A 17,573-nucleotide genomic window follows, 5' to 3' on the forward strand; every position below is an offset into this window, starting at 1 on the left:
CCGCCGATACGATTTTTCAAGCCGCCGCTGCCAAGTCTTAGAAAATAATTTTTTTTTCAAACAGCCGCCGCCGGGGCTTATACACAAACAAGCCGCCGCCGCCGGTATAGTGTGCGGCTGGGGTCCTGCAATAAACATTCCTGGAACACTGCTAAATAACAGAAATTGATTCTCACGGATAGATTTTTTTTTGATTTTTTTTACATAACTCTCTGGAAAATTACAAAATCCTGCAAATCTCTGCTAGGGCATCCTTGGCAACATAAAATGTAATGGATGAACCACAATATACATTCCTGCAACACTGCTAAATAACGGAAATTGATTCTCACGGATAGAAAATTTTTCTCACGGATAGAAATTTTTTTCTCACGGATAGAAAATTTTTCTCACGGATAGAAATTTTTTTTGATTTTTTTTACATAATTCTTTGGAAAATTACAAAATCCTGCAAATCGCTGCTGGGGCATCCTTTTCAACATAAAATGCATCCGATGAACCAGAATAGACATTCCTGGAACACTGCTAAATAACGGAAATTGATTCTTACGGATAGAATTTTTTTTTGATTTTTTTTACATAACTCTCTGGAAAATTACAAAATCTTGCAAATCTCTGCTGGGGCATCCATGGCAACATAAAATGTAACGGATGAACCAGTGCTCCAAGGCGATGAAAGCTCAAGCCGCCTGAGCAGGCCGCCGATGCAATTTTTCAAGCCGCCGCCGCCGCCGAATCATAATTTTTTTTTTCAAACCGTCGCGTCGGTGCCGGAGCTTATATAAAATCAAACCGTCGCTCGCCGCCGAGTATTGGAAAAAAATATTTTTTCAAGCCGTTCCCGCCAAAGCTTATACAAAATCAAACCGCCGCCGCCGTTACAGTGTGCGGCTGGGGATCCTGGTGTGTTAATTTAGAATACCGTCGTATTGGGTGAATTTGTAAGGATTTGCTGTATATAGATTTTCACAAAAAAACGGGGTTTAAAAAAATTAATTTATAATTATGTTTAAAGATTTTTAAATAAACAGATAGAACAATCGCTTAGATCGTCTCGATTTTTCATTACCACGCGTGAATTAGCAGGTTCAAATCCACCAGATGAATTAAATAAATTAATTTTTTTCTCATTAAATCTTGCTTTTAAACTGTCTTTTTCATCATTTCTGGCACATTAAAACTTCCTCACGTGGCTTTGAGAGCTTCCGGTCCCTCATATAAAGATAATAATCTATTTGCAATGTAATGTTTTAAAAAAAATTGTAGAAATTCGCCCCTTTGCGTTAAAAATTCTTTTGTAAGAAAAAAGATTTGATTTAACCACCATCCCCATCGTTATTTTATGTGGACGAATATCGGGCACAGGAGGAGAAAGAGAGAGGAGAAAAAGAAGCAATATAAGAGGATGATTGTGAAGATGACGGCGGAAAAGAAACAATATTACAATATTTATAATAATAATAACGATTTTTTCCACAACCACCGACAATAAGCACGGCATACGGCTTTTAATGTGATTGAGGTTGGATGAACTTAACAAAAAAAAAACTGTCATTGTCGGCGAAAGATGAAAGAAGTTCAACAGTTGTTTTCAGTGTCTTTTTTTTCACTTATCTTCTACTATCGTCAAGAAAAATCACGAGTAAGAAAAAGAAGTAGAGATTGCGGGTAAGATGCGAGAAATTACATCAATTCACACTCCAATTTTGTATTACGGAAATTATATGAACATTTTTCTTTCGCTCCTCTAAATCCCTTCTTATACGTTGTTTCTTTTGATCATATGCCCCCGCTTTGTTGTATAGAGCCACATAAGAAGTAGATGGTGGTGATGGAGAAGAACTCAAAGATCCTCGTGGCAATGAAGAGGATCTCTCTCTCCACTCATCTTCAATTCAAAAGAAGAAATTAAAATTTGTCCTCTGTGAGCGGAAAAAAATGTTTCACACGAATTTGTAGAAAGAATTTATTGATTCTCAGCGATAAGCCAGCACCCAAGAGGGTAATTTATGGCAATCTTTTGGGGGAGAAGAACTATATGTCTTGGGGAATGATAGATTGTGATTGATGGAAATGGTTAAAGTGAAATAAATCAAATGCCACAAATTCAGCAATCATTTTGTGGTGAATTTTTTTTCTTATTTTTCAAACGAAAAATGCACCGACAAATCAAAGAAAATTCCCCGACAGATCACACTAGAAATGTCGAGATTAGCCACATGATTGAGTATTTGTATTTCTCCACAAGGGAGATTAAACATATCCCCGATGTTGCAAATAAATTTGTGGTTTAGATTTAATCTCAAATAAAGTGGAAATGTTGTTGGCTCACAAAAGCGGCTAACATTAATAAAAATTCTTTATTATATTGATTGTTTTTCACATAAAGATGGGTCGCGCATATGTCACAGAATTAATGAGAATAAGGAAAACGTGGGAAATTTTGGGCTGAATTCTTTCTTTGTCTTTTATTAAAAAGTGAAGGACTTGTCTAATTTTTTTAAAAAGATTTTCATAAGAATAATTGCAGAACAATTCTCTACCACTTTGACGGCATTACAGAGGGTGCGATGTTAAATATTTATTTAGGAATTATATCCCTTTTTTTACGCCCCTCTAAGGCTGCATTCAGCCCTTCCGATCGGCAAGTCGACCGGTCGATGAGGAATAGACGATTGGCCGATGAGGAAGAGACGATTGGCCGATGAGGAAATGACGATCGGTAAATAGTGCAAATAATATCATTTTTTTGGTATTATTTGGCCGAATTTGCCTGAAATTCGCATTTGCTAAGACCTTATAAATATTAGCAAAGCGTTCTGTAATAGAATTTGCAAAAATAATTGATATTTTAAAAAAAAATATTCCTGTCAAAAAAGTCAGCCGATCTTTTTTTTCTTCACTTCGATCTTAGATTTTCGAAAAATTCGAAATTGGTCGAACGGAAAGTGCAGCACTTTCCGATCGGCTGACTTTTTTGACAGGAATATTTTTTTTTTAAATATCAATTATTTTTGCAAATTCTATTACAGAACGCTTTGCTAATATTTATAAGGTCTTAGCAAATGCGAATTTCAGGCAAATTCGGCCAAATAATACCAAAAAAATGATATTATTTGCACTATTTACCGATCGTCATTTCCTCATCGGCCAATCGTCTCTTCCTCATCGGCCAATCGTCTATTCCTCATCGACCGGTCGACTTGCCGATCGGAAGGGCTGAATGCAGCCTAAATGAGGTTTGTCAGTACCAGGAATTATACATAATTTTATTTTTGAGGAAATAAGGACCAATGAAAAGGCAAATATTCAACCTTGGGTGTTTGTTTCTAAAAACATTCCATCACCTATTTGACTATCTTACTGCGTGTATTTGACAAATAATTCTTTGACATTTTTTCCTCATGTTTAACAACCCCCATAGTCCTTAAGCTCTCCCCCTTCCCCTACGTAGATATGTTTGTGTCTCTTACGCAAAGATGATGAGGTGTGTCAGGAGATGTATATGATCAACATCATCGATATTAATCAAGGTGCAACTTCAAACGATGCGTCCGCACCACAAGAAATCTACCTCTAATGCTGAATGAGAAAATACAGACACAGCCTGAAAATAATGCATTTTTTTCCTTTTAGAATTATTCGTTTTTATTGTCAAAATGGAATGTTTTGAGAAATTGAGCCGTGGAGACGCCTGGTTAACAATTTATTTTCTCTCTAAAGGAATAAGAAAATTAACCACCAGGCGGCTCCATTAACATTCAGGACATTTTCTATTTATTTATAACTTAATTTGGAAGATGTAATGACTACCTGGCGCCCCCACTGGAGAATTTTCTCTTGTTCAACCAGGCAACTCCATCGAGATAAATTCTCAAATAAATTCTTAAAAGGTCTTAAAAGTAAACTTCTTTTTAATTCTAACATTTTCGGAGCAATTTAGAACTTTACTAAACCCTAATATAGCCAGTCCTATTCACCCCATTTAATGTAATTTAATTTTTGAATGAGAATTTACAATTTTTTCGACCAATATCTGTTAAACACGCAACAATCAAATTCTTATTCATTTCTTAGAACCATTGCGTTGGATTTCCCAAAGGAGTGAGAGATATACCCCCAGCCTATAAGATCACAATCTCCTCCGACGAACATCAGCAAAGATGTGAGCAAGAGTTGGGGTATGAGAGAAGGTATTTTCTGTCCAAGAACTTTGTGTTGATGATAATAATCAATTTGCTTGTATATGTCGGTAAATTTTAGGGATCATTTTGCTTTTAAATCTCTCTTGTGTGTGATTTTGCCGTTTGGACATTTTTATCTCATCCCCATCCTCCTCCTCCTCCTTCTTCTTAATTATACATAGGCAGGATGAGGGGAAAATAAAGTGAAGAAGCAAAAAGGAGGGGAGGAGAAAAACATACAAAATCAACCCACAATATTAATAATAAGAAAAATTTATTTACATATCGTATTGTTGTTGGTCGATAAATCTCCTGACTGCTCAATTTGAGATGTTATTTATGTTACTATATATTGGCGCATCCTATAACACTGAAGAATCTCTGCTGGATGGATTCTTTTTTTTTTTCTTTAATTCTTCGTGGTTCCCGCGTGCGTGTGTGTGGTTCTCTCCGCCTTTTGCCCCATGTGCCCTCCGGGGGGCTCCTCGACGCCGCCACCACGCGGTTTCAATATCAAACACAGCCGAAATATTTGAATAATCGCCGATCCTCACTCATTCATTTCACTTTTGTGTGTGATGCCCCCAAAGAGCATTATATTGCGCACAGAGAGGAGACCCACATATGAGATAAGATCACGGAGACTTTTCAATAATTGCCCATGGAGGCTGTGAAGAGCCGCCGTCAAATAAATTTTTATAAAGCAGCCCAATGAAATTTGAAACTCCCCATACAATTTTAACGATTTTTTTCGGCGCGCGGGGACTTTATCAGTCCAAAAATTCCGCACATTCCTAACAAACACTGGACGTCCCACCATTCTTCTTCTCCATGTGTTTTGTGTGAATAATTGCTTGAATATCTCACTTTTCCCAAAAAAGGTAAAGATCTTTTGAAAAGAATTGCGTGGAAAATAATTAAATTTTTAATAAAAAAAAGGGAAATCTCCTAATAAGAAAAATTTTATCAATTTCCCCGGCACACGACCTCCTTTGCGCAAAGCACAAGAGAATAAGCTAAATTGAGTTGCTTTGGGTAAGAGATTTGGAATTTAATTAGAGACACAATACGCGTCCAATAGAGAATCACGCAATAAACGCCAAAGCTTGAATAGGAGACTTTTGATCTCAAACCGCCGTGTCTCTGCATGACATCGATGGGATTAAAAGAAGAGAAAAGAAACCATAACGTGGTGGTAATTAATATCAGCACTGATTAATAAATTGTCCGTTTCTCATGGAGATTATGGTGCAGAGACAAAATGGGGCAAGACCAATGTCACAAATTGCCACATTTATTGATCTTTCGGTGTGGCGATCGTCGCAGGAGGAGAATCATTCGTTAAACTACCTCATAGATCACCTTGTTGCCATAAAAGAAAGAAGGTTTTTCAATTTTTACATATTTTTTGAAATTTTGAGGAAAGATTTTAAAGTTTCCTGCCACGAAATTGGTTAAAAAAATCTCCTTTTATTAAATTAGAATAAAAATTGAGGATTTTTTTCAAAAATTAGTTTGATCCTGATAAATTGGGCCTTATTCAGCGACCAAGAAACCCTTGAAATCTTTGAATTTCTTACTGAAATTTCAAGATTTCAAGTGAATTTCAAGAGTTTCTTTGTCGCTGAATAAGGCCCAATTTAAAATTGTTTGTTAAAAAATATTTCATTTGCCTTTTTAGCTGTGATTCTTTCTTCAAAGAAGCACAGCTTCTGTGTACACTCTAAATTTTATTTAAAAAGACCTCTTTTTCGAAATGATTTTCTTTTTCAAAATTCTAACGTTCATTTTTTCTTTGAATTTGAATTTTATTATTTTAAATTATCTCGTTTAAACTTTTGAGCTTCTCAACCCCTTCATCAGGTCCTTGAAAACAAACAAAAATTTTACTTTGAAAAAATCATGAAAAATTCATTCAAATTTTCAACATATTGATTTTTTTTTCATGAAAACTCTGAAAATCATAAACTTGGTGGGATTGTGCAGAAGTTCACAATGAGCGGGAATGACCAAAGAACACTGGGGGAGACAACTTGATTGTTTCTCTATGCCTAAAATGTGTGGAGCAATTGCGGCGTCTGGGGTCTTTGTGAGTCGCTTTTTGGGCAAAAAAAAGATCCTCCTTCCCTCGCGTGAGATTCTCACGCAATGTTTAGGAGGAGGATGGCATTGCGTAGGTGGTACAGTGTTACGAAAAAAAAATCAAAGATCCGATTTCCGATTTGATTTTGTATTTGGCAAACTTGAATGCCACGTTCGTGCTGTGATTCCATCATTCTGCGCGGGGTCTCTGTGAGAGAAAGAAATTGCGCCAGGGGCCACAATCAAAGCGGAAGAGCCGCGACGTCGTACTTGGAGTGCGAGCCAGGTTCATAAACTAAAAGTTTTGCCGCATCCTCAAAAGGAGCATCTCGCAGCCTCCCCAATGTTTTTTTCTCTTCTGCACAAACCATGTGAGAAGCCGAAAGCCTAATGAATATTGAATAAAATGGAAATTATTGCTATTGTGGCGAAATGAGACAACATGACCGGCAACGAAGACGTTTTATGGTTGAAGAGCGCGGAGGTAAAAAAAAAAGAAGAAGTCGGCAGCGTCGATTGGTGTTTGTAAATTTATCTTGTTACGAAAATTATAAATCGAATCAAACACGACAGACAAGGGAGATAAAGTTTATTAATTACCACATTCTTGTTTTGAATATTCTGTGTGTGAGTCTGCCATTTTTTTCGCATGGCCTTTCTTCTTTTGCGGTTTCATCGCGCGCGGAATTTACTCCTCAAACGGATTGGCAATAAAATTCAATTTTGTACAATACAATCCTCATTAATTCTTGCAAAGAAAGGTTCACAGAGAACTTTTTTTTCTAATTTATTTTATTGTCTAAGAATGGATTGACAAAGTGGAGGCGCCGGGTGACAACCAGGCGTCTCCATTGCAATTTCTTACTTTTAATTTAATTCTTATGATTCTAATGCAATTTCTCTCAGAGTTTTAAACAAAAATCAAAGTTTTAAGAGAAACTTTAACGAATCCTCCGAATCCTGCAGCATTTCTTCTCCCCATTCGTCAGACTCCTTTCTTTTGGTACACTTAATCGATTATTTTGGTCCTTTCTTCCTCTCTTTTTCCCTTAATTTACAACACATACAGGTACTTGCCGCCTTGTCTTCAAGGATATGAGGAGGGTGTGTTGTATAGCAAAGAATCCAACAAAGGGATAATTCTAAAAAGTCAACCTGAGAGGGATGTTTTGACAATGTCTCGCCTTTGAGCTCGTCGGCTGTCCTTTATCCATAGGATGCGGCTCCTTTTCCCAGCCAGCAGGATCTCATTTTTCTACGAAAATGTCACAGTGCGAGTCAAAATAGAGTGGTTAATGCTCTTTAGTTCTGGGGGGAGGGAATGAAATATGGATGGGACTCGATAGATGATCAAAAAGGCGCATAAAGTTGAAGCAGAAAGGACATAAAAAAAAGAACGATCTTCGACAGTAGCTTTGAGTGTTGAGTGATCTTTCTTGGGAACTTCCTCGTCGTCGTTGATAGTGGTGTTGACCTAGGGCAGGGATTCTCATTTCTTTTTGTCTCTCTTCTAGGTCACCTGCCAAATAAATTCTGATCCTTTGTTGTCCAGCCCATGAGGGGGATTTTCCCTGTAAAAGAGCAGCACCCCACCCACATCGTACAAGAAGGGCTGTAAATTGTCAATTTTCTACATTTGCCCCGTACATTGGCGTTACATTTCAATTCACCTCTGGATGAGTGATTGGTGGACTCCGCAGTGTGGCCAACAAGAGCACACCAAGAGTGAGTGAACCTTTTTTTTATTCACCAGATGAGTGTTTAAGTTGAGACGAATTGAGAAAATCAGTCAGTTTGTTTGATCTTCACCGATCTCATTACTTTGTACCAAATACTTTGGCTTTCTTGCATGCTTCAGTGCACCTCAAAAGCACCTTCTTCTGCCCTTTAATAAGAAAAATCTCCCAAAGAATCAAATGGTTGGTAATTCTCTCCTCTCTCTTTCGTTGAAAACAATCATCATTGATTTTCCCGCGCTTTTCCTACGGGCAAATTTTTCCACATGCAAACCACTTGTTGGTGGCACTCACATGATGCGGGCGCACCACTGCAGGACGAATGGGGCGAGAAAGAAGCACCAGCTGCATCAGAGATTTACGACAGGCGTATCATACCGACAAAGTTGTAAACCAAATCAAACGAGCCGACTTTTGGGACACCCAAGGCATACGAAGGGACGGAGGTAAAACTCCCAGGCATCACTCAACCGAGGATTCCGCCGAGACAACCCCACAGATTTGGTTGCAAAAGATTCAAAGTGAATTGCCCATTCCCCATGTGCACAAAAGGGTGTAGCACTAATCACTTTCAGTGTCTCTCTTTTATTTGTTTCTCTATTGATTTATTTCTTTGACAATATATTGCGAATATTCCTGGACATAAGTATTCGCTGGATTTCCATACGAATATTTTCCAAGTTACACCAAATTTTCAAAGAAAATCGAATATTTGGGAATATTCATTTAAAAATCTAAACAATGACGTCACAATTTTTGTTTTCTGTTTAGTTTTAATGTAAAACATTCACGCTATTAATTTGTTTTTTTAAAAAAAAGTAATTTTATTTTTTTGTGAATTTAAGCAAAGTAAAAATTACAACAATTACAATTACAATGATCACGTCATTATCTCCATTTTTGTGCACATTTTTTATCACTTTTCTTGATTTATCATTTTTATTAATTTTATACAAGACTTGAAAAGGCAATTAATGAGCGATTTTCCGTACAAAAAAAAACTGTTAAACTTCTGAAGAAAATACGTAAGAGTTATGTTGAAAATTCATAGAAAATTAAGAAATTGAATATTTATTCAAATCCGTTTTATTAATTTCTTGAAACTTTACGATTTTCTTACAAAAAAAGATTCAAAATTCTTCCTGAATTCTCTACAGAATTTTTAATAAAAACCAAAGAAAACTTTAAGGAATGAGCTAACTAAAACATTGAAACATATTACAACACAAATTGTCAGCCCTCTGTGTACCCGCGTTGATGGACAAAGCAGACGTGCGCGGCATGAGCGTGCACTTTTTACATGCAAATGCATTTTATTTCCCTCCTCGCCCCATCATTTAGTATAACAATTAGAAGATTTGTGTTTATGGCCGATGCGCACAATGTTGTCTTATGGTGCACAACAGAGACCCGCGTAGTGCTTGTTGGGCACCATCTCGATTTCCTTGCAGGCTGTTGTTGGGGCTCCCACGGTGTAAATTGGCCAATTGAGGATGTTTGTTTTAGCATAATCGCACGTGAACATGACTGCATTCCACACACGGTTATCCTCTTTGTACGTATACGTGATCATGCCACAGCCCACGCGTTTATTCGCCTCATTGACGACCACGGTGAAGTGACCAGCTTTGAGGTCACTCTTTTCGAATTTCCCCACAACACTCGGGTCAACGAGGGTGTATTCCTGGAACCATTCATCAATCATGAATTGCGTCACATTGGCCAAATTCTCCAGATGTCCTGTTGTGGCGTGAAAGCCAAGATTTTGACCAGCATGCGGGTATTGGTAGGACGCGCGGCAGCCATCATGCTGAAAATTGCAATGCTGCACATGTTGCGTTGCAAGGAATTCCAATTCCTCATCCCACTCCATCACCGGCATCTTCGAAGCTGTCGGATAGCCCCCAATGCGTCCGCAGGCAATTTCATTCCTGTAGTAGTTGTGCCTATCTAGGATTGCCTGCACTAAAAGCTCATCCATCTTCACAATTTGCACATCAAAGCACTCTCCACGTGGAAATTTATTCTTCTGGCAGGCAATGTGACTCTTCCCATTGCAAAATTCCTCCTCAATCTCACACCAATCACCGGATTTTTCACACAAAACCCCAACTAGTGCAATTAGCTGGACAACAGCAATGATCCTCCAAACAATATTCACCATCTTCCTGAACTAGATTCACAAAATGCACTAAAATGCATTGCAAAATGTGCATCATCTCTTAAATATGATTTATTGCTGTTTTAATTTAATTTTCAGGTCACGTTTAGCAAACATATTTTGTGTAGCATACAATCAGTAATGAAAATATTCCGCTTCCAACAACATGCACAAGAATGTTAATTCATAAATTCATATGAGATGGTAACACACAAAAAATGTTGATAAACTAAGAATTTGTTGATAAATAAGTTGTTTAGAAATATTTTATCAAAGTATTTTTTGATAAAATACCAAATTAAGAAGCATTGTTGACTCTGAAAGGCAAAGAATAACATTTTTTATGATTTTTTTGTTTTATTTCATTTTTACTCCTTTCTGTTAAAATCCTTGTGATTTTAATTATTAATTTATGAGTTTTTATTACTATTTTATTCTAAAAGAATTTATTTTTTTCGTCCTAAAACATTCTTTTTGAACGATTTTCATTTTCACCCCCATCTGGGGCCTCTGGGGCTAAAAGTTTCATTACTTTGCAACCCTTTCAAGGACATGGAAAAGATGCAAAATTCCTTTTTCTCCTTGAGAGAGAAGAAAATCTTCTATGAGAGAGTTGTGGAGAGATTTTCCTACAACGTTGTTCTATTTAAATATTTTTTAATGGTTTATTTGTCTGAAAAAGATTAAAAAGAAAAGAAATTGTGGAAAACTGATCACAAAATCATGAAAAAATGATTAAAAATCATCATTTGGATGATTTGCCGACATTCCGGCGAATCTTCTTATTCTTGTCGCCTTTGTTGCGAAGAATGACGAAGGCGGGCTGATTTTTTCTCTCTACATTTTTCACCCGAAAATTAATTATTTCCAGTGCTTAGCTGTAGAATAGTGGGTCAATTGATTGGATACAGTCACACTACACTACTTGTGAGATGTTCCGACCATTGGGATCACGTCTGGGGGCTGTGGGGTACATTCAACGGAGCTGCCGGAGCCTCTTCGTGGGCGCACCACCTGTTGCATCCGAGGTGAGAGATTGCGAATCATTTTTTTTGTCCCCTTCCTCGCCAGGAAGGCGCGTCAATTGTCTTTTCCACTTATGCCCGTGCAAATTGGCTGCTTGAGTGGTCAGAGAATGACTTGGAAATAAATATCCACAAGGTCATTTAGGGAGATACTTTTCTCTTCTCTGTGTTGCGCGAAGCAGACTGTGCGGGAGGTGCCCACACTGACGGATACATTTGGGCGGAATCACACCTACTTGAGGATTTCTCTGACGGAGCGATGCAACCTCCGGTGTCAGTACTGCATGCCCGAGGAGGGGGTACAGCTGACGCGACGCGAGGAGCTTCTCAGCACGGAGGAAATGTTCAAATTGGCTGAGCTGTTTGTGCGTGAGGGGGTACGGAAGATTCGCCTTACGGGCGGAGAGCCAACAGTGCGGAAGGACATTGTGGACATTGTGGGGGGACTGAAGAAAATCCCACAGCTCGAGAGTGTGTCAATCACAACAAATGCCCTCATTCTCACACGAATCCTCGTGCCATTGCAACGTGCTGGCCTCGATGGGCTCAACATCAGCCTGGACTCCCTCATTCCGGGGAAATTTGAACGAATCACCCGCCGGAAGGGCTTTGAGCGTGTCATTGCGGGCATTGATCTGGCCATTCAGCTGGGGTATCGCCCAAAAGTCAACTGTGTCGTCATGAAGGGGCTCAATGAGGAGGAAATTGTGGATTTTGTGGCATTCACACAAGATCGCAATGTTGACGTTCGCTTCATTGAGTACATGCCCTTCACGGGGAATAAATGGGAAACGGACAAAATGGTCTCCTTCCGGGACATGATGACGCGCATTAAGGAGAAATTCCCGGACTTTCATGCCCTACCAAATGGACCAAATGACACGTCAAAAGCCTTCAAAGTACCCACATTTGCTGGCCAAGTGGGCTTCATTACATCCATGACAGAGCACTTCTGTGGCACGTGCAATCGCCTGAGAATTACAGCTGATGGAAATTTGAAAGTGCGTCCCTGCCACCCTCTAAAGCTAAAGGAAAATCCTCTAAAATTCATCAAGAAAAATCTTTTTTTTTTCTCATTTGCAGGTCTGTCTCTTTGGCAACACTGAAATCTCCCTGAGAGACGCCCTACGTGGTGGATGCTCAGAAAGTGATCTTATTGCCATGATTTCAGCAGCTGTGAATAGGAAGAAGAAGCAGCATGCTGGTAAGTTGCATCCCTCTTCTTGATTTCTTTCTTATTTTTTTTTTCTTGGATTTATGTGTGCAGATTATGTAGAAAGACCTTCGTAGATTATTTTTTATTGCTTCTATGCTGCCCATATTGCGTCTTAGAGTGAAACAGAGTTGATCTTCTATTGAAAAAAAAAATATTAGTTTGGAGATTATGATTAATTTTCCTAAAAAACAAAAAACTTAAAATATTTTCAAAGAATCATTTTTGTTTGTAAAAAAAATGAAAAGACTTTCAAAAGAGATTAAAATTAAGAGAATTTTAAGAGAAAAGAGAGGATATTTAGGAATTTTTATGGGTTTATGAGATTTACGGGATTTGTGGGATTTTCAGGACTTCAGGGACTTCACAATAAAAGGGATTTTCAGGACTTCTCAAAGATTTTTTAAAATAATTTTTTGTGAATTTTAAAGATTTTAAAAATGTTTCTCGAGGAGTATTATTCTCCTTCCAGGGGTGTTAAAGATTAAAGGCCAATTAAAGATTTTAGTATTTGTACAAAAAATAGAACTGTTCTAAAATCCTTTGAAGGACTTCCGGGACTTTTCGGATTTTTTTTTAAAATTTTTGTACTTTTTTTTCTAAAGAAATTTCATAACATTTTGAATTTGAAGAGTTTTTGCTCTTTCTTTTAAAAGATTTATGAGAATTTATGAATAAAATTCCTTATTTCCTTTTAACACAAAAAGAATTTCAACAATTTATGGGACTTTTAGAATCTTTCTTCTGGGAATTGAGGGACTGCAAGTATTTGAAATTCTCCTATTTTTAAGTTTTTGATCCTTTTTAAATCCCTTTTAATGGCGATTCTTTTAACAATTTTATGCATTTCTATGACATATAAAAAATTGATTTTTAGCTTTGCTTTAGAACCTTTAGAAGCATTTTTAAGTCATTTTATCACATTAAAAAATTATTTAAAGGCTTTGCAAACGAGTTTTAATAAGTTTTATGATATTCATTCATCCTTTTTTACATTTTAATTCTCTTTTAGAACATTTTTAAGAACTTAAAACAATCAAAAAGGCTTTGCATTAGCATTTTTAACTGAATTTTTAGTCAGTTTTTTAAACTTATTAAAACTTCCATTTTATTTCTAAGTTGAAAAATTAATCATAATCTCCGAACTATAGTTGTAAGCGCCCTTTTAGACAACTCTAAAAATTTGCATTTTTAGAAGATTTAGAAAGTAATTTTGAGATTAACTAATTAAGCAATCCTCCCACCCCCTCTTAAAATAACCGAATGAGACTTTGGATGTTGCTCTATCCTTCTTCTAGGCATGCTGAATTTATCTAAAATGGAAAATCGACCCATGATCCTAATAGGAGGATGACAAATCCTCACAAATAATAGAATTTTATTTCTTAAACATTGTGAGACAATTTTCTTGCCAAATAGAACACAAAGAGAAAGAACAAAAAAAAAAAATATAAAGAATTTAACAAGAAGAAAAATAGAGTAGTAAAAAAAAAGTGAAAAGAGATGAGAAATTGCTTGAGGTTGGTGTTTTTTTTCTGTGTGGTTAATTTCTGCGAGATGGAATTGAAGCTGTGCGTGGGTGTAATTGCAGATTTTCCCATGGCACCAAGGGGAGCACCACAGCTGGATGGGATGGTGCGAGATCTCCTGGCAGTTCAGCGGGTGAATGTTCATGGGCTACGCTTCATGTCCACTGGAAGCTTGTCGCACGTGACACCCGAGGGGAAGGCCAAAATGGTCGATGTGAGTGGGAAGAATGTGAGTCAGCGTGAGGCACGAGCACGAGCTGTTGTGGCGGTTGGCCCGCAAATTGCTCATCTCATCCGGAGCAATGAAATTCGCAAAGGGGACGTGCTGTCGGTGTCGAAGATTGCTGCAATTCTCGCATCGAAGCGCACATCGGAGATCATTCCGCTCTGCCACAACATTCCACTGAGTCTCGTGGATGTCACCACGAAGCTCAATACGCAGACAAATGAGGTGATTGTGGAGTCTCTTGTGCGCTGCGACGGGAAGACTGGAGTGGAGATGGAAGCCCTCACGGCTGTCACAGTGGCTGCACTCACAATCTACGACATGTGCAAAGCTGTGTCGCACGATATTGTTATCCGGGATGTGATGCTGGTGGCTAAATCTGGGGGGAAGAGTGACTTTGCACGTCGTGAGGAGCCAAAGGAGGAACTCAAGACGATCACACTCAAATACAATCGTAGCCCGGCTGAGGAGAAAGATGAACGTTTCTATCCAACACCCATCTAGTCGCTTCTTCTCCTGCTTTGTCCACTCTATGCATTGTGTCTTCCACCCACCCCCGCGCATTTCCTTGCTTCCTGCTGCTCCCCCCACGTATGCTTTAATCACTGTGATGGTTACCCTCTGCATTCCCAGCAGCTTTTTAACTCTTGTTGCTCTTGCAGCCTTTTATGGGCACAAAATTGATGAAATTTAGCACGTTCCGGACATTTTCTTCTCACTTCCTGACCTGAAATTGTGCTACTCTTACACCAAAACGACCAAATCTCTTTTTACAGAAGAATGTCACAAACGTGCTAATTTTCAGCTCAAGCACTCTTCTTTTTTACAAGAAAAAAAAACTTTTTATATTCTTATATATTGTTACTCACCTGAGAAAAGGGAAACAAGAAAGAAATTAAACTATTTTTTATCATTTACTCGAAAAGAGCTTGATGTTTAATGCGTGTGTGAGATAAGCCAAGAAAAAAAGATGATAAAATATCCGTACAAAGGAGGTAAATGAGTTGGTAAATTACACAGAGGATCAATTGTTCACCACAAGAACATTCCTGCTCTGCTGCTGGCTATCATCGGGTTTTGCATCTGCCTCCTCTGGGGGTGCTGTGGCACTACCAGGTGTGCCAATTCGTATATTATTCTCCTGCTTGAAGTCATTAATCTCCTGCCCCTTCTTGGTCAGTTGCCCCGTGACTGTCTCAATGAGCTTCTCAAGGTGTTCCTTGCTATCCGTCAGTTGGGGCAGGACAGCCTTCACTGTACCCTCACACAGGACACCCCCAATCAACCGGAAGCACTTTCGACTCTCGTCTACCGTCTTTAGGGTATCAATGACTGTCCTGAAAAGCACAAGGATGCCATGAGAACCCGCGGAGAGGCTCCTGAAGGAAAATGTGTTCAAACATTGAGGTTATGTACGCACCTGTGCTCCTTGAGATCCATTTCATATTCAGCTATTCTATTTGCCAAGACTCTCTGTTCATTGCGGAGTCTCTGGAATTCCGCAAAGACCTCTTCGGCTGTCTTGGCCTTTGTTGCGGGTTTTTTTGACGATTCACTTGCCATTTTCACACCGAAAAAAGAAAACACAAAATTTTCCGTCTTAGCACCCACTAAAATCATGCACTAAAAACATTCCCCGGGAATGTCGCAAGACGCATCCGTGGAAAGGTGAGGGAGTTTTCCGGTAGCGCCTCTTTGGAGAAAAATTGGCAAAATTGTGTTTGTTTAGTGGAGCGGAAATCGCATATCTTACGAGAAAATTTTAATTGTTAATTTACTATCTGATCGCTTCTAGAAGTCGTCGTGGGCTGTAAAATACGCTCAGCAGATAGCTTCAAGTGCCTCTGACTGTGCAGGTGGTGCAAGAAGGATAAAAAGAGTGGTAAAATGGAGGCAATTTCGGGCATTTGGAAATTTATAAATTACTGGTGGTTCCGGTGAGTTTTTTCTCCTTATTTTTCTGTCCAGGAAATTACCATTAATTCCCCATTTATTTCCCACACAGATGGACCCTCGTGACAGAGATGTACATGGTGGAGAAATGGGAAAGAATCACAATCAGTATCCTTTTACAAAAAAAAAAAAGAAAATTCGCACAAAGATCATGCGATTTGCAATTCGTTCCGGTTGTGTGGTTTTTTTTCCTAAACGCCCTCATTTTCACCTGTTCCCAGACTGCCTGTTTGTTGTTCTCTTTCTAGCCTTCTGGTATTTTAACTACAAAGTCATCCTAGCCTTCACCACCCACCTCACAGCAGCACTCTTTTGGGGCGACGAACCCTCAACAAGTCGGGAATCTCTCACGGCGCCTCCCTTTTGAACTTGTCCCAGCCAGGTAAATTCTCACGACGACATACTCTCGCGACGCCACCATGCAGCTCCACAACATTTAATTTGAGAGATGAGAAATAAGGTGAATAAAGCACGAGATAAATTAAGAGCCTCCCATATAGACTATCCGGCGCTCAAAGCGGCTTTTGCCAGCAATCCGCGCTGCTGATAAGCAAAAGTCATCAATCACAATGTTAAAGGTGTTTGAGGATTACCGGCTGTGATTCCATGCTCGGTGTCTGCAATCCCCTCTCTATCTTGCGCGCCAATTGCGTTCGATAAGACCCGTGTAAGCTCATGCATTATTCAAGCTGAATTCCCACATTCTCACTGACCCACAGCACGCGTTATGACCGTCTCTGTTCCCTTAAAGGGCTAATCATTTGCCGGGTTGTTTGTTGCTTTGAGACCTTTTGGGAATTTTTTTTAATATAATTTGTTTGATTTTAATTTTTTTTAAGTTTTTTTTAAAATGTAAAATTCTTAGAATTTTGGAGGTTTTAGAAGCTTCTTTAACACTTGGAGGACCCAACATTTGGCACAACGCGGAGGATTAAATTGGTAATAAGTACTAGTTGATAAAATATGCTCAATAATTAATTATTAATCAGTTTATTGAACAAGGATCGAAAGTTTCACTAATTCTCAATCTCCTTCAAGCATTCCTACACCTAATTACTAAATATTTAATTTAGAAAATCGTCACTGAAAAAAAATTGCGTAGAATCGATGCAAAATTGTCAATTCAAACGACTTTTTTAGCTACAATTTTGCCTATTATTATTATTGCGCCTAAATCATCACAAACTTTGATTCATCAAGTAACTTTTTAGTCACTTCCGGCAATAAAATTAGTCCTCATTAATGATTTTTGCCGAGGAAAAGTGAACAAGAGTACTTTATTTGGGAAATATGGGGAAACATAACCTCAAAACCACGGCAAAAATGTATGGGATTTTGACTGGTAGTTATTACCAATTTGATCCTCCGCGTTGGATTCTGACTTTGACCTCAATTATCTTCCAAAGAAAAGACTTTTCTCGAGATTTTCTTTCTGCTATCTTAAAGTAATTAAAATTCCCTACA

General features: G+C 38.3%; 4 protein-coding genes across 7 annotated transcripts; 2 read left to right on the forward strand and 2 right to left on the reverse strand.

Annotated features, from left to right (window-relative positions):
• Nucleotides 1-8,571: 8,571 nt before the first annotated feature.
• On the reverse strand, nt 8,572-10,214 carry LOC129792056 (antigen 5 like allergen Cul n 1-like). The gene has a single exon (XM_055830765.1). It carries the CDS (start codon nt 10,164-10,166, stop codon nt 9,393-9,395), a length of 774 nt encoding a protein of 257 aa, XP_055686740.1. The 5' UTR covers nt 10,167-10,214; the 3' UTR covers nt 8,572-9,392.
• Nucleotides 10,215-10,955: 741 nt separating this feature from the next.
• LOC129792059 (molybdenum cofactor biosynthesis protein 1) lies at nt 10,956-15,081 on the forward strand. Of its 4 annotated transcripts, XR_008750776.1 has the most exons (5): nt 10,956-11,191; nt 11,371-12,189; nt 12,272-12,392; nt 13,700-13,921; nt 13,971-15,081. XR_008750776.1 is itself a non-coding variant. In XM_055830767.1 (4 exons), the coding sequence occupies exons 1-4, from the start codon at nt 11,096-11,098 to the stop codon at nt 14,658-14,660; spliced, it is 1,707 nt and encodes a 568-aa protein (XP_055686742.1). In that variant the 5' UTR covers nt 10,959-11,095; the 3' UTR covers nt 14,661-15,081. The 4 variants fall into 4 exon arrangements, 3 of the variants coding, with proteins under 3 accessions (XP_055686742.1, XP_055686743.1, XP_055686744.1); XM_055830767.1 differs by lacking the exon at nt 13,700-13,921 and having other exon boundaries at nt 10,959-11,191; nt 11,368-12,189; nt 13,993-15,081; XM_055830768.1 differs by lacking the exon at nt 13,700-13,921 and having other exon boundaries at nt 10,959-11,191; nt 13,993-15,081.
• Nucleotides 15,052-15,882, reverse strand: LOC129792063 (probable prefoldin subunit 2). The gene is made up of 2 exons (XM_055830772.1): nt 15,577-15,882; nt 15,052-15,493 (listed from the first exon to the last, which is right to left on the reverse strand). Exons 1-2 carry the CDS (start codon nt 15,774-15,776, stop codon nt 15,181-15,183), a joined length of 513 nt encoding a protein of 170 aa, XP_055686747.1. The 5' UTR covers nt 15,777-15,882; the 3' UTR covers nt 15,052-15,180.
• Nucleotides 15,883-15,976: 94 nt separating this feature from the next.
• Nucleotides 15,977-16,594, forward strand: LOC129792064 (uncharacterized). The gene is made up of 3 exons (XM_055830773.1): nt 15,977-16,093; nt 16,162-16,217; nt 16,331-16,594. The coding sequence occupies exons 1-3, from the start codon at nt 16,044-16,046 to the stop codon at nt 16,474-16,476; spliced, it is 252 nt and encodes an 83-aa protein (XP_055686748.1). The 5' UTR covers nt 15,977-16,043; the 3' UTR covers nt 16,477-16,594.
• Nucleotides 16,595-17,573: the final 979 nt, after the last annotated feature.

Source organism: Lutzomyia longipalpis, chromosome 3 (genome assembly GCF_024334085.1).
Source record: "Lutzomyia longipalpis isolate SR_M1_2022 chromosome 3, ASM2433408v1".
NCBI lineage: Eukaryota > Metazoa > Arthropoda > Insecta > Diptera > Psychodidae > Lutzomyia > Lutzomyia longipalpis.

Excerpts from the sequence above, each read along its gene's own strand:
- LOC129792059 (XM_055830767.1), top strand. The coding sequence starts at position 11,096 with ATGTTCCGACCATTGGGATCACGTCTGGGGGCTGTGGGGTACATTCAA. Across the intron at positions 11,192-11,367 it reads CACCACCTGTTGCATCCGAG|CAGACTGTGCGGGAGGTGCC; the intron begins GTGAGAGATTGC and ends TGTTGCGCGAAG. Across the intron at positions 12,393-13,992 it reads GAAGAAGAAGCAGCATGCTG|ATTTTCCCATGGCACCAAGG; the intron begins GTAAGTTGCATC and ends GTGTAATTGCAG.
- LOC129792063 (XM_055830772.1), bottom strand. The coding sequence starts at position 15,776 with ATGATTTTAGTGGGTGCTAAGACGGAAAATTTTGTGTTTTCTTTTTTC. Across the intron at positions 15,494-15,576 it reads ATGGATCTCAAGGAGCACAG|GACAGTCATTGATACCCTAA; the intron begins GTGCGTACATAA and ends TGTGCTTTTCAG.
- LOC129792064 (XM_055830773.1), top strand. The coding sequence starts at position 16,044 with ATGGAGGCAATTTCGGGCATTTGGAAATTTATAAATTACTGGTGGTTC. Across the intron at positions 16,094-16,161 it reads ATAAATTACTGGTGGTTCCG|ATGGACCCTCGTGACAGAGA; the intron begins GTGAGTTTTTTC and ends TTTCCCACACAG. Across the intron at positions 16,218-16,330 it reads ATGGGAAAGAATCACAATCA|ACTGCCTGTTTGTTGTTCTC; the intron begins GTATCCTTTTAC and ends ACCTGTTCCCAG.
- LOC129792056 (XM_055830765.1), bottom strand. The coding sequence starts at position 10,166 with ATGGTGAATATTGTTTGGAGGATCATTGCTGTTGTCCAGCTAATTGCA.